We start from the raw sequence: 25,514 nt of genomic DNA on the forward strand, positions 1-25,514 counted from the left end.
TACGGGAGCATGATGGATTATTCCATATGCCGCAGGGTGACAATACGTAAAAATTCGGCGTTGCGCCTTGAGTTTGGCAAACTCGAATCGAAGGTGGTGTTGTACGTGCATGCCCACTTCCTTGTGCCTCCGCTGTAAATTAGACAGCGAGAAAAGTTTCCGCTGCCGCTGCACCCACCGCTCAAAGAGCTCTTCATCATCTGCTGCGTTTTCGCCAGGGGCGAACACCACAGGAATAGTCCGCATTGCGGGCACAGCAGCGCCTCCTCTTTGAAATTAAAGCCGAGCGCGGTTGGATCCATCGGGATTTCTAAGAATACCAAGAAGCGAGCTCGGAGAGCTTTTTTTGGTCAAACTCGGCTTGTGTCGTGGACGGGTCCGACTACATAGACGCCTTGCGATCGAGTGATCGCGTCTTTCGCTCTAGTAGCGGAATCTGCCGAGCGGAAGCCGTATTCCACACGAGGGGAGGGTCTAGGACCGACCTTGAATGCGAGAGTATGAGAGTCACCCTGTTGGCAGCCTCCAAGTGCTGCTCCTGTGCCTCGTCGGGGTGATTGGTTAAAATGCCAATTTCTTCGGAAGTCAAGAGGTCGGGAAACGGAATCGGTGTCTGCAAGGTTCGAGCAGGGCTCACGTCGTGCCGCTGGCGCACATTGCCCTCCTCTTCTTCCCATCCTGAGAAAGGAGTATCCGACTCGTAGTCGACTTCCTCCGAATCTTTGACGAGGAAATCCGTCACCCGTGGCGATGCCCGGTTCCCGAAGGCTTGGGATGTGCTTCCCGTGAAGCCTCGGACGTACTATCCGGATATGCACCGCGTGTAGGAGACATAAAAGGGATCTGCCCGCGGACGCTCTCGTAACCAGTGAGGCTGGGTGTTTTTCGTGTCTTAGATACAGTTTATTGAGCAGAGAATGCGTGAAGAAAGGTTGGGGGCGTTTAGCTGTCATAGATTGCGAGCCTCGCACAATGCGACAAATAAATGTGAATCGTGAGTATTCACAATTTGATGGGGGAGAGCGTAATGGGATTACACGTACCCTGGCATGAAAGGGGGGGTCACACAAGATGGTGTGACCGTACAAACATGTGAATTACACAAGACGGTGTATTCACACAATGGTGTGGCTACACCATAACAAGAAGTCACTACGTGGCGGGACTGCCAGTAGTTATGCATATTGATTAGGTGTTACTATTTAATTGGGAAAGCTTGAGATTTGAATATAGGCAGCTTTGCCGCAACTAAAACAAATAAATACGTTTCAAATTTGAACGAAAGAGTGTATTTGCCTTCGGTTAAGGTTTTAAGTACTATTATAGGTAGCAGATTGTGATCCGTTACGCTCGTACTGGTTTTAGTATCGAGCTTAAGGTCGGTGAGCTTAGTGAGCTTTCTCTAAGCTAAGAGCTATGGCAGCCCCGCAGCATAAACCCTCACGAGTGGTTTTACCGCCACCTTTACAAGGGCTCAAAACTGCCCCAGTAAACCGCCCATATCTACTGGGTTCCGGCGTTTCCCAAACGCCTCGTGGTTTTTGTACCACGTTACTCGAGACCATTCCGACGAGAACCGTACTGAGAGGTTCGTCTCTCACTTGGACAATCACGGCGGATGAGACCGAATTGTTGGCAGCCGTTACAGCGAACTTGCTGCCTACGGACAGCTGCCGCGCTAGGGCCCGTTAATTCCGAAATTCCGGTAGCAGCAGTCACTGCTTCAAGCGGGTGGAACGATTGACCACAAGCTTGACGCTCACAGTAGTCTGCACGCAATGCAATCATAATCGCATCTTCCAGAGTCGTCGGACTCTGGCGCAAGACTTCAGGCTTAGGAGGACCATAATTGAGTCCCTCCATAAACACGGTAATGATCACTGCCTCTGGTAGTGGCTCACTCGATATGCTGTCACGAAGCTCCCAAAGCTTCTACATCAATTCATATTTTTACCGCGGGGGCCATTTGTCGACCCTGTGTAGGAGGTGCGTAGTCGCACAACGTTCCGTTGTCTTGACGGCGTGACAGAAACTTTGGCCGTTCCCGGAACACTACATTCGGTGACAGAAACATCAATTCCATGGCTTAGTTATGCTCCTGTCATGTAAGCAGCCGGGGAAGTTGACTTCCCACGTCATCATCCACTTCTTCGCACGGCCATCCAAATACGACATGGCAAAGGCCACTTGACTAAGGTTATCACGAATTTAAGCGATAATGTCAATAATGCTTGATCATAGCAAAATTTGCTAAGCCTAGAAGTATCGCTTCTTGATCCAAATTGAGCATATCGGACACCGTAATCTCCGATTAAAACTCGCGGCTTCACCACACACTTCCACTGCGAGTGTGTTCGGAACGACTATCCCTCCCTGTTAATCTGAGGACGACCTCCGCCTGTGGTGTCCCCATCATCTATCAATAAATTCTTTGAAGTAGACGGCTTTGGAATGACTACTGGTGCTACCAAGTGCAACGAGAATTGCCCGTCGTGTACACACACTTATTGAGAAAAGCTTAGATCAACTGGCACGCCTCATCGCTTCCAGCGGGCCGTTGGCTTATGTAGAAGAGAGGTAGGTAGATGACATTTATTTTTATAGTCAAGAGGCTTTTAGCCTCCTTATCCTGATAATTACTTCCAGTTCTGATACAACAGAGCAGAAAGGGGATATACAGCTATACAGGCTGTACAGTTAATGTGGTCCACACATCATGTGCAATGGGACCTACATCACCACTATGAGAGAAGTTCGTGGCACCTCGCACTTCTGACTTCCAAGCGATTCGTGGCTCTTGGCGTTTCTGCCAAGTCATTCTGGAACTGGATCATATATCGATTCAGATTTATAGCCATGAAGCGTTTCACATTGTCAGAAGCTTCAATCTCAGCAGAAAATATGGCTAAGAATTGTTCTTGTCACGAGACGCGCAAATATAGATTTCGCACTCGGCATCACCTATGCTTGTCATACGTTTTTAGCAAAAGCGCTTCATACGTAATTGCACGACATTCCTGAACCGATCGAAACTTTTGGCGGCTTTGCAAAACCCGAAACGTTGATGTTGAAAGTCAGCAAGTCTGGGCTGTGATCCCCACATATCTTAGATATAGTCGCCTCTGAGGGCTTATTTTGATTGCTTTCAACGTCCACAAAGTACAATCAAGCTCTTTTATTCGTTAGAAGGTGTCCTGCGCCTCCGAAGATTTGACCCTGCGTAAGAGGTTGACTGTTTATACTTCCTATCAGCGAGAAGAGGATACACATGGCGTAAAGTATTGGTTTTCCCGCAAGTGGAATTCTTGCAGATCCTTCAACGCTGGCGGGCGATTAAAAGTACCTAAAAATCTGTCGCACCTGAGCGAATTCATGGGACTGATAGTCGCTTTCAAACCATTGATTACTAACTGCGCTAATCCTTCAAGCCAACATAAAATGTAAGATTTTTCTGACCGTGGTGTTGAGCACTTTGTATCAGCGTTTATAATATTAATAAGACTCAGTCGTCGAAAATTGAAAAGAAGTGCAACAAGGATGCAACGAGGATGCAACGCAACTTACACCGATGAAGCTTTTACTCGTAGAGACGCATCGAGAAGCGCACAGAGGATGCGTTCAAAGGCCGATTGGATATATCGTATACTTACACTTGCTCAAATTAGAATGTGTTTATCAAAGTCATTCAGCTATCCATGATAAAAGATGTCTCTCGGGTCACTACCGAGTACTATATATGGTCCTTTATCCAGGTACTTCTGAGGATACTAATGAATGCGTACAGCAAAATACGCTCTATGACATATTTGCCATTTTTATCTACGCGGCCATTTACAAAAACTGAAGAGCTTTAGTCGGCAGTTATTACACAGCACGAAGCTTAATTTAAGCCGCAGTTTTCCTGTTACTGATCTCCGGTTATTCAACTCACTCAGGTCTACATCTCTTATGCTAACGAATCATCCAACCAAAAATAACATTTAAGTCCCACAGCTCTCTGTATTATCAAACACACATATTGATAATTTTTTTTGAGCATTTTATTAAATGATATTTTGACATATTTTTTTGTCAGTATGACTGCCGCAATAAAAAGCTATGCTATACCAAGTGGAGATATCTGCGCGTATCTTAAGGGTTTCTGGAAGCGCAACTTAGAGTGGCGCCATTTCGGATCTGGCTTCCAGCACCTTCGCTCCACGAACAGCGTCGTATTTATTGAAGAGGATGCAGATGCGGCGCGCCAGCCCAACACACAGTGCGTAATTTTCGCTGTCTTCATTGCTATCAGCTTTTTTTGTCTTATATCGTATGATACCGCTACAGGTTTCTGAGATGGTCATTTGGCCGTACGCTGAAGCAGCAGGATCTCGCTGTTGCTTACACGGTGCAGGTCGTCCATTGACGCCGAAGATCATTTTAAAATGCGTTGAAACCTGATGGTATCTTGATCATCAATCGCAGTTTATTCCAGACGAACAAGGCATTTTTATGGAGTGGAGCTTTGAGGGAGTGACATGCCACGGTGTGTTCAAGCCGGAGACTAACGTTGCTATTCTTAACTTTTGTCTTCGTGAATCTGTGGTCACAATCACGTACCGCGTACTCGACGCTAATAGTGAGTTTTGATATTATTGCTGACTACTGGGAGCTCACGAAATCACGCACTGTATGGCAGCGATGGCAGTGTGCATTGTGGACGTGGACAGTGAGCATACACCTACGGTCCAATACGGCAACATGTGAGCAAGTTTGATGGTGTATTATTATATTATGATTTTCTGATTTGATGCCTAGGTACCGTATCAACCCGTCTAAGTATGATCGAACACCGGTAGATTGAGTTATTGCAGATACTCCATACAATTTAGTATTCCTTAACATGAGTTCGTACTTAATTAATCGCTACATTAAGTGAGCAATAGTATAGTCCATGGCATGTAAGCGTATCGCTATCGGAGGCACCTTTGCATGCGATGAAGCCCTCGCTGTACCGCTGCAGTATCTCTTAGCTAATGTATGTTAGCCTGTCCGTCTAAAATGGTATCGGGATGCTGTACGAACCAGTCACGCCGTCATCATCGCCAGTGTAATTGCTCTCACCGCTAATCATAACGTTTTGTCGTGTCCTCAGGCTGTGTGGAATATCAATGTCAATTTACATTGGTTGCGGTATGGCAGTCTCACTAACTTTAACGAGTGGACGAAGGACGTTCTGCACCCTGCACGTTCAGTAGATTTAATTATCTTGCTCGTCCGATTAAGTGACCTTGAAGTGGTGCATCCCGAGTTTCAATCTCTTTGCATGAATCAAGAGAAAGATCAAGCTATCGCTCATAATAGCGATGGAGGTGTTGGCCAGCTTCTTCACAATATTGAACAGCACGATTCCATGACTAATTCTTCTCCTCTTCTGGTATTGTTGTGCCCTTGTCCTCCGGATATGACAACAATGTTCGATGCAATGGAATGCAAAGTTCAAAAGCAAATTAAAACCATGAGACACGTGGATGTGCAGATTTCAAAGCAGCTTCTGGCCCTTTATGACCAGCAATACACGACTCCATACTATGATGTGATTACCGACAAGCGCCAACATTCCCCGTACACACAAGCGATGCTCAATGTTATCAGTCTATCTCTCTGCAGGCAGATTTGTCGTTTATATCGACCTACTAGCAATCCAAAAAAAGTGATTGTACTTGATTGTGACAATACTTTATGGGGGGGTGCAATTGCTGAAGTTGGCTCCATTGGGATCGATCTTGGACCACGATTTCTCTCACTTCAGCGCTTTGTTGTTGCGCAGCAGCAAAAAGGAATGCTGCTTGCACTTTGCAGTAAAAATTTACTAGACGACGTTTTGGACGCATTTACACTACGTCGCGATGACATGGTGCTCAATCTAGACAAGCATGTCGTAGCTACCAAGATAAACTGGAAACCAAAGTCAGAAAATATTGTTCAACTTGCGAAGGACCTTAATCTCGGTGAGTCAGAAAGCATTTTAATACCAACACTTGTTTGACTAATTACTTTTTGTCAAGGGATCGATTCGTTCATATTTATTGATGATAACCCGCTAGAGTGCAGCGAAGTCAAAACGGCATTGCCATCCATAACGGTAATTCCGCTGGGAGAAAAATTTAGTGATTCGGTGCTACTTCACGAATGGATTTTCGATGAATGTTTGAGTTCAAGATCATGTGATACAACCACAAAAAACGGTACAATGGAAGACGCCTCGCGAACACAACTATACCAGCAAAATTTTCAGCGAAATCAACTATGTGAAACTTTTTCGACGCATGAGGCTTTTTTAAGCGCTCTTGATGTAAAAATTGTTTTTGAAGAACTCGATAAAAAACAAGAACTTTGCAACAGAAGCCCATCCTTTACACGAGCTCTTCAGCTTCTCCAGCGCACGAATCAATTTAATACGGCAACGACATTCACAAAGCGTCTCGAAAAAGAAGCATTGCTAGACTATGTCGCTGCATCGGAGAAAATAGTACTTTGCGCACATGTGACCGATCGTTTCGGCCACTACGGTCTTGTAAGTGTGGTACTCTTTCGGTATGTATGCGAGACCAAAGTATTGCGTGTTGACAGCTTTATACTGAGTTGTCGTGCTTTAAATCGTGGAGTGGAGCATGCTGTGGTACGAAAGTTGAGCGAAATAGCAGCAAGATTAGGTGCATCATCGTTAGAAGTAGCTTGGGAACCGACAGAGCGGAATCAGCCCGCGCACGCATTTTTTTCAGGGCTGTTCGATGTGAAGTTTATTGTTGAAGCTAAACGATATTCAGTAGACATTGAGAAAGCTGGGCAGCAATCTAGCCTCTCCCACGACGGCCTATGGATACTTGCAGCAGATAGAGGAAGAAGCGTATGTTTTCTTAAGACAGAGGGCTCTTACCAGCGCAGCGTCATGAAGAACGACTCAATAGAATGGATTCCGTACCTCCGTTCCAATCTCTCACTTCAAAATATAGCTCACAAGGTCATTCTGTGGATGTTGTTATTAAATTTGTTGCCACATTGGCTTACACGTCCACTTATCAAATTCCTAGCTGATACGCGTGACAAGGAGTCGACTGGAATGTTGCGTGTAACTCTTCGTGATCGTGGAAGTTTGGAGCGTTTTCTAAGTCCTGCTCTATCTAGCGCCAAGAATATCGTGGTCCAAGAATCCAGTGTCACTGCTTCAAATATTTGCAAATTTCGTCGAAAGGCACGTCACCAAACAAAATTGGCGCTGGTGAATCACCTTGATAGTGAAGCCTCTCGCGTGATTTGGTCCGCAAACCGACCGCAAGCTCCTATTACAAAAAAACAAACCGTTGCACACGAAGAATCTGTGCCTGTGGTCCGTCTTCAACTCATTTGTAAGTCTCCAGAATGTTTTGCAACGATACAACTTGAAAATCGATGCACCTTTCAAAGATGCCGCATATGCTGTTACCGACTTCAGCGGCTCTTGATGCGCTCAAAACATCATCCAAATGCTGAGGCCCGGCAGTCGGCCGTAAGCGCTTTAAGAGCAGAATTTGCTGACGGTGCTCATGTAGAAGCAGCAAAGATAGATAATTTGACCGTATCAAATACGGATTGGTGTGTAGTTCATCAAGATAAACGTAGGCGCGGAGAGATGTTTAGACAACGTACTTGACAATAGTTCCTGAGCTCCATTAGAGTCTACTGAGTACACTAATTAGTAATAAGTATGAAGGCTGGTGTCGACATTATGGTTTAGTCGCTGTCATTACTTATTTTCGTGTTCTCAGGCGGAGTCTATCCCTATATTTTTCACGGTCATTGCCGGTGGGTCTTTGTCGTAAATAAACCGCCCGTGTAGAGCCTCGTATCTTTCCACCCACAACAGCGCTTTTATTTCTTCGACCATTGGTTTCTTTTTCTTAATCTTCTTAAGAATCTCTTCTGCAGTGTTGCAGTCAACCCGGAAAGCAGGTGACGTAATTCGTTTCAATAGAAGAGGTCGCATATTCTGGAGCACCCTGTAGTAATGCATCGGCAGCATATTCTGCACTGCATGCTTGATATCTACATATGTCAGCACACCTAAAAGTCTATTTCGCTTGATCACTGAGTACACCGCATCTACGAACAACTTGTCGTCGATGTACACAAGCTGCCTTAGGATAGGCAGCAAAATCTTTTTGAGCTCTATGAGCTGAAGTCTTCGTCCACGTAACAACATCGGTACTTTACGGCATATTGTCTCTTTGACAATTTTTGCGTCGGGAAGATGTGGGTGTGGGCTGGGCAACAAGCGTTTCATCTCCGAAACTACCTTTGCGGCATCAATGTTTATCCTGTCGAAACTATTGACTCCTTTGCGACGAATATATGTAACAATAAATTCTTCATATCGCATCAACAGACCGCCATGACCGTAATCTTCCTGATTTTGCCTATAACGTTTTCGAAAAAAATCTATACAGCATGCAACGCTTTTTGACGTGGGCACCAACATATCTGAGCGGCGAAGTTTGAGGTATATCGTCGAATAAATGTGACGCAAAGTGGCGTCTGGATTATTGTAGACTTCTTCTTCTACCATATAAGCAAAAGCCGGGATTAATGTAGGAGTCGTAGTAGAAATAGCACCAATTTTTCGCTTTCGCTGATTGATTCTCGTCTTCCGGCTAGAATCGCTGATTTCAGTGTCGAGAGCTTCGTATAGTTCTTCGACCAATTGCGGATCAATACTTTCGGATTTTCCAAACCGAGTGACCACTACCTCAGACTTCTCGCCAACGGTCTCATTATCCAATATCGATTTACGGTCTATCACGTGAATAGAGTCTGAGCTTCCTTTAAAGACAGGGAGTAAAAGTTTTCTCTGGTCATTGTTGTCTTCGTCAACAATGAGACGAATAAGTCCCTTGGTATGAAATGGTCTACAAAAAGTCGCAACGTTTGGAGTTATCGTTGAAGGATTAGGAAAAAAGCTAAATGAAGATGGCTAACGTTAGCTTGTATCCCAATCCGGTTATAAAACAATCCTTAGAGAAATTTCTTACCTTTTAAACAAGCGAATGTGCCGAGTGTTGGATGTCACATCTAGCGAAGCCATCGCAGAACGCAAAGCTTCTGTGACTGGAATAATACCAGAGAAAAGCCGTTCTGCTACAGCAGCACGATAAATGGATATCTCCAAAAGAAAACTGTCATGTTTTGCAATAGCGACGACTTCCTCCACCGTGCTTGGTTTGGCAAGATAGATTCTCTTCCACCACAGTCTCTGGGCTCCCAAGTCTGCTAACGTCACTTGATGCGAAAAATTATAATCATTTCCTTCCACTTGGTCCGATAAAAATTCATCCTCTTCCATTGCCGCCACCAGCTCCGCTAGATTCCTCCACAGTGTCGAAGCTAGGTTCGGGTTTTTCATAACATATAGGTCGCTTCCACAGGTGTCAAGCGCGTCGACAAGGACATTCGTCAAAGCGAATGATGACACCGCGCCGGCACTAGACAGTTCCAGCAGCTTTTCTAGCGGGTAACAACAGGAAGGATCATTTTTCATCCATCTACGACAATAACATGTGTTGGTATCGACAATAAGACCATATAAAGGTCCTCAAGCGAAGTTTACCTTGATAGCACGGTGACCTGAGCATCTACTGATTCCGGATAGTAACAGCCTAGAAATCGCGCCAGCTAGAGAAAAATATCGTTGAGCCACCAAGCAGAATCTGTCATTATAAATTCGTACCATTCTTGGCCCATGGGGATTATCAGGATTCAAATGATAGAATTTCTCAAGATAATCGCACGCTGGTTGGATGTCCCCTACAAGTACAAGAAGCTGCACGTAATACTCCACAAACATAGCTGAGTTGGGAGTCAACGCCCCTGCTCGCCTCATTGCATTGGTAGCATGCTGATAAAGAATGTGAGCTCCAATTGGTGTTTTGAACAAGAAGTTAGACTCGATCACCGACTCGATATTTTCACTTGCAAAAAACGTATCGCCAATGGGAGGAGACACATCTCCGTTTTCATATTCATCGCAGTCCGTTTCTTCCCGTTTGAGCGTATCGCGAATTTCTTTTGACTCAATTAGCATGAGCCAGTAGCACAAAATGCCAAAAGTTGCAAGTAATCTCGCATCGTTATCAAATTCCTCGATCTTAGCCACAAACAGGCAAGAGCAATCAAATGAGTGAGAAAGAATTAAATAAGAAGTAGCTTACCAACAATATTTTGTCTTGGTACAAATGGTACGCCTCATAGAAATCTCCATGTCCAATGTAAAAGAGCCACATTTCTTTCAAAATCAAACCTTTCTGTTACACCACGATTCGATGTAAAGCTAAATTTGTCGTAAGAAAAGAGTAAAGAGCGCTTACATCTATATGCTCGACGTTTAATGCAGCTTCGTAAAATTCTAGTAGGTCATTACGGTAGTCTGGTTGCCGGCGCAAGATTTCAAGACTGGCCTATACATCCACATATGACAAGACTATTATCGATGCCGCTGACTTGTAACCTTGTATAACGCCATTTTTCAGCACGAACCTCAACACACAGCGAAGGTGCGACTGGGAATCGATGATACATTATCTCCAATACTTTTGCCGCACCTGCATAGTCTCGACCTCCCATTAACTAAAGCAGATATTTAACCAAGATAAATCCAAAAGACTCTCAAATATTGCATCATACCCGTGGCAACAACTCCTCGAGAGCCATACGTAACTTTTTGACTGCACTCTTTGAGTTCATTTTACGCTTCCATTGATCAAAGTATAGATTGGTGTCAGGTTGGTGGATTAGTACCGAGATATGTCGGTCAACACTTTTAGTAGTTGGAGCCAAGCCCGTAACAAGCGGATTTTTCCCGCATAAAACCGAGCCACCATCCTCAGTCTCGCCGAGGGACATCTCGTTATCTGCCACTTGAGTATTAGTTATGCCACATTCGACAATACTTTGCACTTCATCGCCACTGTCAACCAATCGATCCTAAACATCGCCATCACATGATGCATCAATATCTTTATCCACAAATCTATTTTCATTGCGATAGAGCGCGTTTGGGTCCACATCCGAAGTTCTTGCTGATCCCATCGTCATTACCTCATTTTCGTCAACCATTGTATACATAATGCAATTGCTAATTTGAGTAGATTTAGGAACTTTGAGTGGCCAATTTGTGAAAAGCTATCGTTATTGGTCACGCTGCTACAAACCTCTAAAACATGAGTTATTTCAAATAATTACAGAGTGCTGATCGGATTTTTCAAGTTATATTCGTGAGCTCATCATCACGAAAAAAGTGATAGGACTACTGTAACACACAAGATTACAGATGTAGCTCAAGCCAAAGCAGTTTGCATGCACGTAGATAACCCTACTTTAAACAGCGCACCGTGTCACGTGACAAAAAAAACAATAGCACTTATCTAGACTACGAGATCAAAGCTCAATTCACGTCTTCTGAGACACCTCGGCCTTTGCTTGAGGATTTATATAAGTTATAGCTGATGACAATGGGTATGAACAAGTCATCGTATTATAGTCTCACCAGTCTAAAACGACGAAGAATAAATCGAGTCCACAGCATGAAGCTTGTTGTGATGAAGTTAGCTCATGTAAAATTCAGAGAGTACCTACTCAATTCGATCCTTTTCTGGTGATCATGGCGTTGTACACTTCGTAAGCGGTCTCCAAAAAACGGTCCAACTTGCCGCTTTCAGCAAATCCATTAACGTTGATGATAATTCTTGTTACTTGACTTGAAATCTGAGGTCCTGCAGTGACAAAAGTGTAAGATGTACGTACACCATAATACTATACGTACCCCGTTGCACACCTCACAAAATTTATACTGCACTTCTTCGTATTTTAGACATCGTAAAAGAGCAAAAGAATCACGAGCACCCACTGCGCATTGGAAGCATTTCTATTCCTGTTGCGATTATTAGTGCTTGAGCATCATCTGCATCAAAAGTCCTCCTCTTAACGTGCCCATTTGGCTTAGCCGTTGATTGAGGCGAGATCACCGGAGCCAAGGGCTTACAAACCACGCACCATGAAGCAGGTGTATTTTCGACGAAGGTGGTTATAGCAGCTCGCATAAATCCAACCCGGCACACATTCCCTCACTGTGAGTCAAACAAACGGCAATGTCATTTCACAGGATGAAGCCTTCAGTCGAACTGCCTAATGTTGCATTCCATGCACGCTCCCTAATGCTAAGACACCCTACTGTGGAGCTTACGACGACGTCCACTGAGCCATTAAAGAGATGAACCTGGATAAGCAAGCCAATTTTGCCGGTCTGCAAGCGCAAGAGTTGCTGCAACTTTTGCAGACTCAACCACGTCGTGTATTAAGCCTTTAGACGCCACCTGCTCCATTGCGGAAGAGCATTCACACGCATATTCATCAGGGCCTTTCGCTCGAACAGAGAGAGAAATAATAAATCACCACTTATCAAAGTACCGCGGGATATTATATATACAGTGGTTAGGATAATACGCACCCATCCATTAAGTCTGTACATATAGTATTGACTGCCAGCACAACTGCCAATCACTCAGTTTACGCACTGGGTGAAGAAGCTAGTTTCTTTCACCTGAGTTGCGGCTATACAAATGAAGCAGATGTCAGACTAGACAGTTGTAGAATGCTTGACATTAGAAGTACAAAGACGAAAACATGGGGGGAATGATCACCTCCTGTTGCTGCTTGTAACAGCTCCGCTCATCTTTACGAGCCTGATCGGGCAAGCCTCGAGCTTGGATCAATGTCGGACCGCGATCGCGGGTAGAAAGCATATTGCACTGAGTGACCCTGTTTATTTTATCACGGAGGTAAGGGCAGAAAATGTCCCAAGCCGTGACAGAAATGACGCAGAACATTGTTGCCGGGGCGAAGCTTCAAAACTTATATTGTCTCGATGTGAGGGTATCCCTTCCGCTTCACCAGACACTGATTTCTCCTTTGAGAGCCTATCGGCATACTATCCTTTCACATGAAAGTGAGCCACCCCCTGCTCATCGAGCAGTGCCGGCCCAGGACGTCCTCCCACGACTGACACTCGTGAGCCGTTTTGGTTGAGGCGACACGTCATGATTCTGGTAGAGGCTGGGTGATTGGCTGATACTGAGGCAATCCACGTTTCAATTGCGCTCTTAACGCTGAACAATTGTACGAAATTACTTCACGCTATCCTTGCGCTTCCGAGCCTTGTCGCTGTGCTAAATCAGTCAGGTATAGGGGCGAATTGGAACTTTGCTTTGTCGTCAGCAAACGAATTTATCCAAATGGCTCGTACGACCCGGTTTGGCGTAGTAAACATACGTAGAATACAACATACACTTTGGATGATGAACAGTGTCGCTTAATCTTTCCTACCTCCGGTAGAGTCGCAAATTAGTATTTTGGACTCCAGACACTGCACTTATAGGTTAGATTTTCTATACCAGAACATATTGATAAGTTTTCTGTCTGCCTCTGGCATCTGCATGTTGCTCTTGCTGGTCGGTCATAATTGTACGTACTCAAAGCATGACGCTCATTTTTGTGGGGACTGAATCTCGATTTTGCGGCAAATATACTTTTTGGTAGGCGGATGTCAGCATGTTGATCCGTATCGTCAGCTTCTCCTCCACACCGATTGAAGCTACTTTGTGGTGGCTCAAATGGGCAGAGAGGCTAGCCAAACCACTGATGTAAAAAGAATGGATGCGCTTTAATAATGGATTTTTACTGTTGTAAAAGAAAGCCTGGTGCATGACCCGCTATTGGCATTTTCGGATCCAGATCGGCCGTTCCACGTCTTATGTGACATTTCTGTATTTCCAAAAGGCTGGTATTTACTCTGAGCAGTTTGTAACAAGCCTGAATGCGAGATTAGTGTTTTGGCCTCGCCGACTAAAAGCTGTTAGATAGAACCACCCCATTTGTGACAGAAGGCTTCGAATTTCCACTCGGCAAGGTCTGCTTAGCTCTAGCCTGTATGCGGATCTATATAAACCGTGCGCATTGGGCGCAGTGACGTCGCCACCAAAATCTCATACAGAAAACAAAGTGTTAATTCTTCATTACGGACTTTGCTGTTGAAGTAAAGTAAAGCTAGGACAGTGTAATGTGACAGCCAATATTTTTTTTGCGATTCCTCGATTATGAATTGTCGCGTGTCGTATTGGTCACGTTTCTAGGTAACGTGGCGATCCGTACAGCGTACAGACCAGACGTAACATGTGTTGCGTTGCTGAAAGCATAGGAGAACTGCGGTTTGGAGTTCAAATGCTGCTTTTTTAAAGCGTCATTTGCGGGCCTGTACCGCTATGGCTGCATGCTAAGAATCGTGTAAGCCAGAGCTGTAAAAACACAGTGTGTCTCACGATATAATCCTCAGGAGCATAATACTCCTTTGGTTGGTCACCTCCGAAGAGAAGAGATATACTGCTCAATTAGCGCTAAGTATTGGTGCCTCAACGTGTGTAAGTGGGTGAGAATGAACGTATGTATGTGTATCTACGGCAGAGCTCTATATATCCGACTCACATGTAAGGGCGTGGTCATGGCAGGCTTTGGCAGTTTTACCTAACACAGAAGATATTCGCAATCTTAAGTGGTTAAGAGAATAATTAGGTCTCATTTCGCTACGTCTGTGTGCGGTCCGATGTGGCGTGGTCGCAACTTAGTATGCGTAGGTGAATTTACCACATCAGAAACGTTTTCCCCCACTTCAATCATGCTTTCTTTCGCCTGCCTTCTTCACCTACGTGTTGCTTTTATTGTACTTCCTGTCTCTCAGCCTAGCGTCGCGCACCCAGCAGATGACGCTCAATCCCATTGAGATAAACTCACTTATTTTCTTCGAACCAAAGTCGGGCTGAAATCATCAAGAAGACAGCCAGCACAACGCAAATCATGCGTTTTCTAGGCCAGTTGCAGTCGACATGTGCAATTTGGCGATGAGTACGTTGAACAATAATTGCAAAATTTTTGCCAATACAACTGCTACCGGCTAGCCATGTTGGCGAAACATTTTGTCAAACAATAGTTGTACTCACCGGTCACTCGATTGCTGGCAGCAGCGCGGTGAGACATCTTGCTCTGACGGTCCATAAAGACCACGACATCCGTATTACCGAACGCGTCATTTGGAACACCACAAATAATGTCATAGGAATACTTTGCTGACAGGGCGACCTGAAGTGCCACCACATACGGCGAGGGCTGAACCTGTTGACACGTCTCAGAGCGGCGCCTAGAATCAGCCGTACCTCTTTTCCAAAAAATTACGCGACCCAATCGTGAGCCGCTAGCGGTACCTCAAGCCATAAGATGCGATGGCGAATCTCAGAGGGCGTACCTAAGATCCAGCTCATTTTATTTCGGACGCACGCCGAGTATCTCGGAGGTTTTTAACGTGCCACCACAACTGAGAGAGCTCACGAGAGCCAGCCTGCCTCCACAGGTACTGCTCGCTGAGCAAGGTGTGGGCCAGTTCCGCGTAGAACTTTCAGTGGTTTGATGGGTATATCCAGGGCTGTAACTGGTAGCAGGAGATACACTCATTTAGAATTCATGATTCTACGTCGTCGAGATCGCCTTGGGCCTGCGGCCGCATACGACATGGCGCACATTCATCCTCGATCTCCCTTGGGTTACGGGCAAGGTCGTTCGTCGCTGCGCGCTTCTCACTCATGAGTGGCGACCGATCTTGCGTTAAGTATGACTATATGTCGGTAGCTGCTATGGCTCTCTCATGGAGATGAGCGGGGTTGAGGGTAGCAGAAACTGAGACAATGGCTTGCTCTCGACGCACGCTCGTGTTCTGTAAATTGCAAAGGCATTTATGGGTCAACGCCTTGGACGTACGTGCGCTCGCTAAAGCTGACTTATATAGCCCAAAGATGGGTATTTTCACTCAGCTTGCGAGCTGAGATGGACACTTCTGCCAGAGCTGCGTTGGACACTTTTGCCAGCTTAAAGAACCGATATTACATCCTTCGTGGAGGATATGGGCTTCCCCAATCACTGCTGCTCTAAGCGCAAGCGGTAATCCCGGGGAGTGAGGATTCGCAGATTAAGAAAGCGCTCGAGAAGCGACTTTCCTGCCCACGTTTCTGCTTGTTGTAGGCGAATGACCCGCAAGCATAAGCGTATAATAGCTCCGCACCAACGCGACTATCATTTTGAAACGGTTCAACCCTTAGTTACGGTGTTCTGATTTGGGCATGAATTGGCGTGGTTTTTGCGCTTGCATTAGAGCTGGCAAAACTTCGTGAGCAAAATCTAGCCCGTTGGTAACGAGCTGGACACTGTCGTGAGCTCCAAGGCAGGATGTCGGTGGAGACGGAGTCCGAGATTCGTACAGCAGAAAGAAGCCACTTCGTCTCGGGAAAGGATGAGTGAGGGCCAAAATATTTTGTTTGAACACGGACAGTCCATAACACCGTTCTCATATAAGTACACCTTGGCATTCCCATCGAGAATTTCTTTAAGCGCGTGGTCGTGAAGATCGCACCGTTTGTCAGGACTCGTAAAGACGTTTAATTTTGTGTGCGGGAGAAGACTCTGGATCGATTATAGTCTCAAAAGCTGGTGCGGTAAGCGTAGGGGGTGGGATCAGATTCCAAGCACACAGTTGCTCTTGGAGCGGTTCCTTTTGCGCAGTTTCCTGAAACAGTTCGGTCGGAAGGGCAGAATGGAGCATATACGTAATATTGTATACTTACATCTGAAATCGTATTAAAAATAATAGCGCACAGTTGCACGCGATTCCCATTGCAACTTGATGTAATTGTTGATATTCATCAAAATCCAAAGTATCGGTATTTACAGCCACACATCAGAACTTAGAAGAGATTCTTTCTTTTGAGGTATGTTTGTATTTGGTATAGTATTAATTTTATAAATACACTCTTGATAAAGCAGAGCTAGCGAGACACCTAATTACTGTACAGGCTCTAGGTTTTGCTTTTGGGAGCGCACGGATCGAACCTCCGTGCGTTTCTAAAAGCAAAGTGGGTCATCATTTACTAGCGTCAATCTTGATGAACACGATTTAATTGTAAACTGCAAAAAGGTTTTGAGTAGCATTATTCTATTGACACACGATGTACAAGCAAGGCGCGTTCGGCTGGATAGTGTTCATCCTGCTGGCAAGTAGCTCAGGCCGATTGGCTTATTCAGCATTCACGTGGCCGGTCTAGATCAGAAATGGCCAGAATTTGGCGCTACTTTCCATACTTGTCGCAAGTCTCTTAAAATTTAATGAAAAATCTGATTGAAACAATTTTTATAATTTCTATCTAAAATATCTTTAATTTTTTACAAAAGGGTTCAGGAATTTCATCAAGATGTAGATCATAAAATTGCTTTAAATCCTCGACGTGTTCTATATCATCGGAGGTGGCGAAACAGCCGGATCTAAGTCGCCACAAATCGTATTGACGCAGACCCAATTACCCTCAAAGTCGCTCTTCCACATGCGTACAGTACCATCGTCGCCAGAGGACGCCAGCATTGTCCCAGTAACATTCCATTCGACACGCCAAACTTCTGAGTCGTGATGGTGTTTCCGTGCTACCTCCTCTACGTCAGCATGTAAGTGATCGTTCTCTTGAATCGTCAGACGCCAAATGCGCACAGTCCGATCTTTACTCGCTGTTGCCAGCAAATGCGATGATCGGCCCATGTTTGGCGCCCAGCACACATCATGAATTGCGTCAGTGTGACCAGCGAGCTCCACGACAATCTGCCACCTACGGTACGAGTTGTTGTATCCCCAAACTTTAGCCACATCACTATTGCCACCTACGACGATCATTGGGACATCGAAACGCGACTTGTTCCACGACACGCAAGTGGTTCCGTCTTTATCCGCTAAAAACTCTTCCTGCAGTGGCCAATGTGACAAATTCATGACATCAATGGCTTCGTACATACGCACAAATCCATCTTCGGATGCAGTTGCCTATCGCAAAGATCTTAAGTACTTGTTCAGTAAAAGAAAAACAAAACATCAAATTTTGACATACGAGTCGCAATCCCAAATGCCTGGGAGCAAACTTGACGTCGTGCACTGAGTCGCGGGCGTCCACTAATTGTGCTTGATTGCGCCAGCCTTCCTTATTGCCAGCACTTGTAACAGATGCAACTCCATTCGCAGCCGTTGAGTCTGAAGAATTCGCCGATGCATTAAGGTACAACCCCTGGTCTTCCCAGATTGAAACAGTGCGATCAAAAGAGCACGAAGCTAGAATTTGACCAAATTCTGGGTGTGCCCACTCCACCTTCCAGACACTAGCCTGGTGTGCATTCCACTCGTGCTCAAGGCGCCAGTCTTGGCCGTGCTCCTCCCAGATCTTGATTTTGCGGTCCGAACTGCATGTGGCCAATCTCTTCCCATAAAAGTCAAAGCTCATGTCGTGCACAAAATCAGAGTGTTGTGACGGAAACCGCCGAAAGATTTTCTGTAGGAAGAAGCAGGAAGACTAGATTAGCGTATAGCCATCAAGTTGCTAGTCAAAGAGAGAACTCGCCACCATTGCGTCCATGTGCATGCAAAATTGAAAATGATCTCAGTCAGATTCTTTTGATTGGGCTTTAAAATTAGTAAGCTAAGTAATTAATACCAGAAAGTAACATTAACTTGTGTGTAAGAATTCGTTATTTGGTATCTCCACGAACATTTCGACAGAAAAGTTTTAGATGGTACCGTTTCAATCTTGTGCGCAGCAAGTATGAAATTGAAAATGTTTCGTTGCAGTTGTGACCAATCGAACTACAACATTATAATTACTGCCAAACAGAAAATTCTGCAGGTAGTATATGGAGTTTAAGCTGTTGGAGATGACGTACGAGCATGGAGCTGTCAACTTATTGTAGTAGCGAAATGTCCATGCGACCCGTCACGATCAGATTCTCGCATTAACGATATGAAAGCTTTAATATTCTTGAAAGAAATTTCTTTAAGAATATTACCGCACAGCACAGCCATTTTACGGGATTTTTGTTTTGGAGATTTTATTGTTGTGTAAAATACACAATGGATAACCATGTAATTTCACATACGCTTTGAAAAATTATAAGCATTATCTATAATGCTACGGGAAACTGATTTATCCTTACATCTCACAATTATGTGCAACTGTGCAAAACTCAGGGTATTGGTGCCAATGAGGACGATGGGACGCCGTAATGGTAAGGTTTGCAAAATACATGAGCTACTAAGCTCAAGTCAGTGTCAGGAGCCAGGTCCCATTGAGAATTATTATTAATTGTCTTTGATTTAACTTGCAGAATTTTGCTTGTTCGTTTCATGGCCTGGCAACTGATTCTGTTCACATCTAAAATTACAAACAACTGATCTGCTTCGTCGCATGCTTGAAGAAAGGACGACAACCTGTACGTAGTACACCTAGAGGCGGCGAGTTTGTGGAGCTTGCAACATGTTGGATCGGCTCGCAGAGATTAAAGGCAAGGCGCCGCCTCAGGACCAGATAACAATCGATGTTGAGGTCTGTGTGTGCATCTTGCCAGTGTTCAATCATTGCTAATTGCCAATCTTGTTGTGTCTTGTGCCGTGAATGACTAGAGGTAAGTCGTGTCTTCTGATTTTATACGAGGGTATTGAGGAGCTCATTTTGGTTGCATTTATATGTAGTCGGGGCGTTGTTCGACCAAAATTTATGGAAACGTTCTTTAAGGATGTCGAAAGCATGCAGATGGACCTTGCTAACATAAGGTACATTTGTGCTGTTCTTGCCTAAATAATACGTTTATGTAGAATTTACCTGTGTACTTGGCTGCCTATCGAAAAAGCCTCGCATCGCAGCAGATTACGGAGCTTAATAAGAAAGCTATTCTTGCAACATCAAACATCGAGGAGCAAGGTTTATGAATCATATGACTACCATTGGCAAGTCGTAGCTTTGCTAAATATCATTTTGATTACGCAGTGGTCAGTTCTGAGCTCGGGTTTGTGATCGAGACCACAAATCGCTTAGCTGCACATGCCAAAGGGTTACTGGAAAGACTCAAAAAGGAATCGGCTGAGAAGAAAAAAGAGAAGAACACACCGTTATCTGAAGTTCGGTATGATCCTAGCGATCTTAACTTGCCAATTGGTAGTAGCTCACTAATATTCACGCTTAGAATTCGCGATAATATGTGCGCCACGCTGACGAAGAAGTTCATGGATGCCATGAAAGACTATCAAAAGGCTCAACAAAAGTACAAGAGCGATATGAAAAACAAAGTCAAACGTCAGGTACAAATTGTGAAACCAGACGCGTCCGAAGCAGAGATTGACGCTGTTATGCGATCCGGAGATCCTGGATCGATTTATAAAAGCGCCATTTTGCAAGGCGGTGCTGCGGAATCTATCACCGACGTTTTCCTACATTGCCAGGATAAGTATCAGGACGTGCTAAAGCTAGAGCAAAGTGTGGCGGAGTTGCATCAAATGTTTCTTGATTTGGCGTTGCTCGTAGAGCAGCAGGGTGAGTTGCTTGACCAGATTGACATTCAAGTGCGCACAGCTGCCAATTATGTGGAACAGGGCAACCAAGAGGTGCAAAAGGCCATTAAGTATCAAAAGTCTTATCGAAAGAAAATGTGTTGTCTGCTTGGCGTAGGCGTCTCTATTCTTGTGGCAATTGTCGTCATTGCGCTGTTACTTAAGAAGGCGTCGTGAAAGGAGAAATTTAATAGATGATTTTGTAGTAAGACATTTATTTGATTTGCATTTTATTGAATAGTTTCATCTAGTATGACGTTGGTCGTCTGTTCATGCTAAAAAAATGTATGTTTATTGCTCGAAATATATCGTCTGGATTTAAACGTTTTTGTCGCAAATGACACCCACATATCTGACCAATAAGCGTGGGTAATCTCGAATTTTCTAGTATTTTCGCGAAGGCTTGGCATCCACTTCAACCTATGAAGCCCCACAATCGAATTTACCAAATAAAGCGCAAGAACACTAACTTTAATACACACAAAAGTGAAAATCACAATCCATGGGTAAGGATTACTACGCAATCCTCAACGTTGCCAAAGGCGCATCGGACGACGAATTACGCAAGGCGTATCGCAAGCTCGCGTTAAAGTGGCATCCGGACAAGAATCCTAACAACAGTGATGTGGCTCAAAAAAAGTTCCAGGAGATCGGCGAAGCGTACGAGGTTCTTAGTGATAAGAAGAAACGCGAAATTTACGACATGTACGGAGAGGAGGGCCTTAAAGGTCAGCCCGCCGGGCCTGAAGGACCCGAGGGTGGCATGCCAGGTGGTATGGGTGGTGGCATGGGCGGCATGCCGGGCGGCTTTACTTTCACGACGTCCTCAAGTGGCTTCCCTGGTGGCAGCTTTTCATTCCACTCGTCTGACCCGTCCAAGATTTTTGAGCAATTTTTCGGCACGTCGAATCCTCACGAAGCCGAGAGCAACGATCCAATGGCTTCCATGTTTGGCGACATGGGCTTTGGTGGTATGCGTGGTATGAGGAGCGGGGGATTTGGTGGCCGTGATCCTTTTGGTCAGCAGCGTCAACCACGCGCACAGTTATTAAAAAGTGAACTGGATGTGCCGCTGGAGCAGTTGTTCACTGGATGCACCAAAAAGCTAAAAATCACGCGCAAGGTGCACGATCCGAGTTCAAATCAAATTCGTGAGGAACAGAAGATCTTAGAAATCAACATTAAGCCAGGTTGGAAGGATGGAACGAAGGTGACTTTTGAAGGCCAGGGTGACGCTATGCCTGGACGACCGGCTCAAGACATCGTGTTCGTGGTGAAGGAAAAACCACACAACAAATTTAAACGGGAGGGTGACAACCTCAAATATCACGCGAAGTTGTCATTGCGTGACGCATTATTGGGCAATGGAACACTAACAATAAAAACTTTGGATGGGCGGGAAGTTCCTGTTCCACTTGGCGGTGTAATTTCTCCCGGAACTCAGCTAGTGATTGCAGGTGAAGGCATGCCACTACAAAAGAGACCGTCGCAGCGAGGTAATTTGATAGTGGAGTTTGACGTGCAATTTCCCACTCATCTGACAGATGCCCAGAAGAATCTGATACGCCAAGCCTTGTAAGCTAAGTTAGGTTCAACAAATACTATTATTACGAATGTAACACATTTTTAATAAGAATTTAAAATGAATGTATTTAAATATTTTAATTTTGCAAAAAGTACCTTCCTTGTTTAGATTCCAGATATTCCTCAGGAACACTTTTGATTGTCATCAAGTTGACCATCTTCTCCTAAGGTCGAGCCCGATGGCTTTTTTCATGATACACTGCCAAGATCGATGTGAGAAGTTTCAGATATACTTTGGCAGTCCTGTTTCTAACGTGTCAGTAGCGCATGGGGACATATAATATACACTGCAAATCCACTTCGTTCCAAATAAAAAGTTCATTTCTCCTTAACTTTATGAGTATTTTCTGTCTTGGATTTCGGGTCAGCAAACGCATTAGCTCTTACACGGCCACAACCAGCATAACAGCAAAAGTGGATAATAAAATTGAGCTACCATTTCACATAGTGCCGCGGCGAATGTGCTGGTATACGAGTCCTTCAGGCGTAAATTGCTTGTAGCCGGAGGAGGCAGCCCAGCTCTGAATATTGATGTCGTCCTTTGTGGTCTTGACAACCTCTGCTGCCTTTTTAGCTTGTTGCTCCTTAGCTTTGGCCAAAATCTTGTTAACGCCATCGGCGAAAGCATTAGCATTATCGCCACATTCGAGCTTGAGGACATCAACTTTAAGCTGCATCTGATCAATTAACGCTACGTTCTCCTTGGCCAGTTTGCGTTCCATACGACGTCGCTCGCTGTTCAAACCCGAAAGCTGCTTCTGCAAACGATTGACTAGATATTCTTGCTCTTGCTCCAGCTCGTTTTCCAAGTGCACCTTTTCGTGTAGAATCTTGGCCACCTGAGACTCAAGCGCCTTTCGGACGCCATTGTCCTCATTCTGCAGTTCTTGTAAAAGTCGTTCCTTCTCCGCGCGTGCGGTATCTAGTTGCTTCGAGAGGCGATTGACAATGTATTCTTGCTCGTTCTCTAACTTGTTTTCTAGATCAATCTTTTCCTTGCGCAGCTGATTCAGCTTCTTCTGCAAATTATTTGTCAAAAGCTCTTCTTCGCGCTCCACCTCAAGTGCCAACTTCTCTTTCTCGCTTTTGACTTCGTGCAGCCGCTTTATAAGGCGGTTAGTCATGCGCTCCTCCTCAAACTCAGTCGACTCGCCTAAGGCCACGAGAGAAGCTCGCAGTGACTTAACCTCAAGCTCAAGTGCCGTCGTACGTTGGCGCTCTAAGATCAGCAGCTCCCGCACGTCATCTTCGATTGGAATGTTTGCCATGATGAGTGTATAGCTAGATTTTCCTTGCGTGGGGCGATGCTATTCGAGAATTACGAGTTGTACTGGCTATAGAAATAAGGACAGAATATCAGCTTTGACAGGAGGTCGATGATCTCAGCTGTGAGTCTTTTGAAGCTGAATTAAATCTGACAGGTACTAGGTATCTAAAAATTAAGCTGTCGCTCATAGTAATTTTGCGACATTTTTTTTCGAAAAGCTTTTTACATTAATATATATCTTCGAGTATCTACTCAAGAAATATTAAGTTTTTTCAAAACTTTGTAAAGCAGGAAAAATTTGCTGAAATAATTCTCTATAGGGCAGTGAGAATATAGCGTTATTCTCGTCACAATCTGAAAATTCCTGTTTTAACTATGATATTAAGAATTGTTAAGGTGTCAGATATAACAATTATCAGAATTATGCGAGACTGGCAGAAAATGGCATTCAAGTCTCGGAAAAAACTATGCAAACTTGCATTCCAGTAAAGGATGTATCGACATCCGTTTCATCCTACATGTGCAGCATGTTCCACAGTTCCAAAACATTCGAAATAGAATAGAGGTATGCTCTCTGGTATATTCTGAGCTCACTTTCAATTTCCCCATACTGTTGTTAACAATCTCAGCTTCAGCGGTTATGAGCCCAACCGCAATGCTGACAGGAAACAACAAAATTTTTACTGACGATAACAGCAATTTGTATGAGCTTTTGTAACGGGGTTACACGTACCCTGGTTTAAAAGTGGAGGTTGCACAAGATGGTGTGACGTACAAAGGTTACACAAGTCGGCGTAATCACAAAATGGTGTGGCTACCCAAAACAAGAAACCACTACGCGGCGGGACTGCCATCAGTTATGCATATTAATTAGGTTTTCTGCTTAGTTAGGAAAACCTATCATTATCTTATAGGCGGCTTAGCCGCAAATAAATCAGATAAATATAGTTTTGATTTGAATGGAAGAGTTCATTTGCCTTGGGTTAAGTTTTGGGTACTCTTGGAGGTAGGGGATTGGGATCTGCTACAGTCATACTGGATCTAGTATAGAACGAAGGTCGGTGACCATAAGTACGCTTCTCTAAGCAATGGGCTACGGCAGCCCCGCTGCACTTCGTAGCACTCGTAGTCAATCTACACCTGAGTCCTTACGACTTATCATCTGTTAGGATGGAGCAATTCTCATTTTGCCCCAGGGCATGCAGGACGGGCTTAAAAAGCTGATGTCATTGCTTGGCCCTGGAGGCGTGCAACATCTCGCCTCGCAAGGATCTGAAACGATCAGCGGGCGCCTAGAGGCGTTTTCGAGCTATGAAAATGCTCTGTTAGAGCACCTAAAGCAGAAGATGTCGGTGGTGATTGCGTCCATAATGCCATCGTCGACGACTGACCCCCCCCAACCCAGGCCGCTCATGGTGAGCGTAAAGACTTTCGAGGGTTAAGATGGAGAGAATCTTCAGCTCTTTATGAGAGAGACTGAGATGGCTATGACATCCACCATGCTCTGAAAGGAACATCAGCGCATGGCGCTAGCTATCTCCAAGTACGGTGATCGAGCGCGAGAATGGGAACTGACGTCTGGGGCTTGGGGGGAAGCAGCATGTTCATCCTAGATGGAGCTTAAGCTTCAACGAGTGTTTTCGCCGCCTAACCAGGCATATCGGTGCGATCGCGTTTCCTTGCCGTCCGACAGGGAAAGAAAGAGTTGTTGGGCTTCGTCCAAGCGTTGCGTACTCTCATTGCACGGTTGGCAGCCGATCCTCTCCCTGAGACGATCACAGTGACCGTCTTTATGGAGGGCCTCCGCACTGGCGTGGCCAGAATAGAAGTCTTCTGAGTACAACCGTCTTCTTTTGAGAAAGCGCTAAATGTGGCACTGAATGCCGAAATCAACTTAACGTCGGCGCGGCTCGATTGGAATGCACACTCTAGCATCTCGTCGAGCGGGCCTGAGCCAATGGATCTTAGCTTTGTTGAGAAAGAGAAGGGAGAGCTCCGATCTGCCGGGTAGCGTTAAAACCCAATGGTGATCTACCTGTGGAGACACCCGCCACCTGCGGACCATTTGTTCCCTGCACAAGGCGCTTCAAGTTTCATTCAACCGACGTCCCACTTCTCACCAGTCTGATTCGTCGCGGGGAAACG

The 25,514-nt window shown here is 44.9% G+C and overlaps 6 protein-coding genes across 6 annotated transcripts; 3 read left to right on the forward strand and 3 right to left on the reverse strand.

Moving 5' to 3' along the window:
* Positions 1–4,076: 4,076 nt before the first annotated feature.
* Positions 4,077–7,586, forward strand: PHALS_08531 (-like protein; the record flags this gene model as incomplete). The annotated part of the gene is made up of 9 exons (XM_024723896.1): positions 4,077–4,258; positions 4,327–4,393; positions 4,465–4,618; positions 4,679–4,742; positions 4,798–4,834; positions 4,931–5,017; positions 5,135–5,990; positions 6,048–7,528; positions 7,572–7,586. The coding sequence occupies 9 exons, from the start codon at positions 4,077–4,079 to the stop codon at positions 7,584–7,586; spliced, it is 2,943 nt and encodes a 980-aa protein (XP_024574827.1).
* Positions 7,587–7,783: 197 nt separating this feature from the next.
* PHALS_08532 (Tetratricopeptide-like helical) lies at positions 7,784–11,136 on the reverse strand (the record flags this gene model as incomplete). Its single annotated transcript, XM_024723897.1, has 9 exons — positions 7,784–8,975; positions 9,048–9,557; positions 9,623–9,687; positions 9,743–10,159; positions 10,224–10,316; positions 10,380–10,469; positions 10,549–10,638; positions 10,696–10,995; positions 11,110–11,136. 9 exons carry the CDS (start codon positions 11,134–11,136, stop codon positions 7,784–7,786), a joined length of 2,784 nt encoding a protein of 927 aa, XP_024574828.1.
* Positions 11,137–17,392: 6,256 nt separating this feature from the next.
* PHALS_08533 (Nuclear pore complex component (sc Seh1)) lies at positions 17,393–18,554 on the reverse strand (the record flags this gene model as incomplete). Its single annotated transcript, XM_024723898.1, has 3 exons — positions 17,393–17,971; positions 18,036–18,470; positions 18,543–18,554. 3 exons carry the CDS (start codon positions 18,552–18,554, stop codon positions 17,393–17,395), a joined length of 1,026 nt encoding a protein of 341 aa, XP_024574829.1.
* A 630-nt stretch (positions 18,555–19,184) lies between these two features.
* Positions 19,185–20,759, forward strand: PHALS_08534 (t-snare family protein; the record flags this gene model as incomplete). Its single annotated transcript, XM_024723899.1, has 7 exons — positions 19,185–19,200; positions 19,300–19,309; positions 19,664–19,744; positions 19,822–19,892; positions 19,959–20,094; positions 20,155–20,572; positions 20,637–20,759. 7 exons carry the CDS (start codon positions 19,185–19,187, stop codon positions 20,757–20,759), a joined length of 855 nt encoding a protein of 284 aa, XP_024574830.1.
* Positions 20,760–21,020: 261 nt separating this feature from the next.
* On the forward strand, positions 21,021–22,097 carry PHALS_08535 (dnaj homolog subfamily b member 4-like; the record flags this gene model as incomplete). Its single annotated transcript, XM_024723900.1, has 1 exon — positions 21,021–22,097. One exon carries the CDS (start codon positions 21,021–21,023, stop codon positions 22,095–22,097), a length of 1,077 nt encoding a protein of 358 aa, XP_024574831.1.
* A 445-nt stretch (positions 22,098–22,542) lies between these two features.
* PHALS_08536 (Uncharacterized conserved protein H4) lies at positions 22,543–23,370 on the reverse strand (the record flags this gene model as incomplete). The annotated part of the gene is made up of 1 exon (XM_024723901.1): positions 22,543–23,370. One exon carries the CDS (start codon positions 23,368–23,370, stop codon positions 22,543–22,545), a length of 828 nt encoding a protein of 275 aa, XP_024574832.1.
* Between the last annotated feature and the right edge of the window lie 2,144 nt (positions 23,371–25,514).

Source organism: Plasmopara halstedii (genome assembly GCF_900000015.1).
Source record: "Plasmopara halstedii genome assembly, contig: Scaffold_323, whole genome shotgun sequence".
NCBI lineage: Eukaryota > Oomycota > Peronosporomycetes > Peronosporales > Peronosporaceae > Plasmopara > Plasmopara halstedii.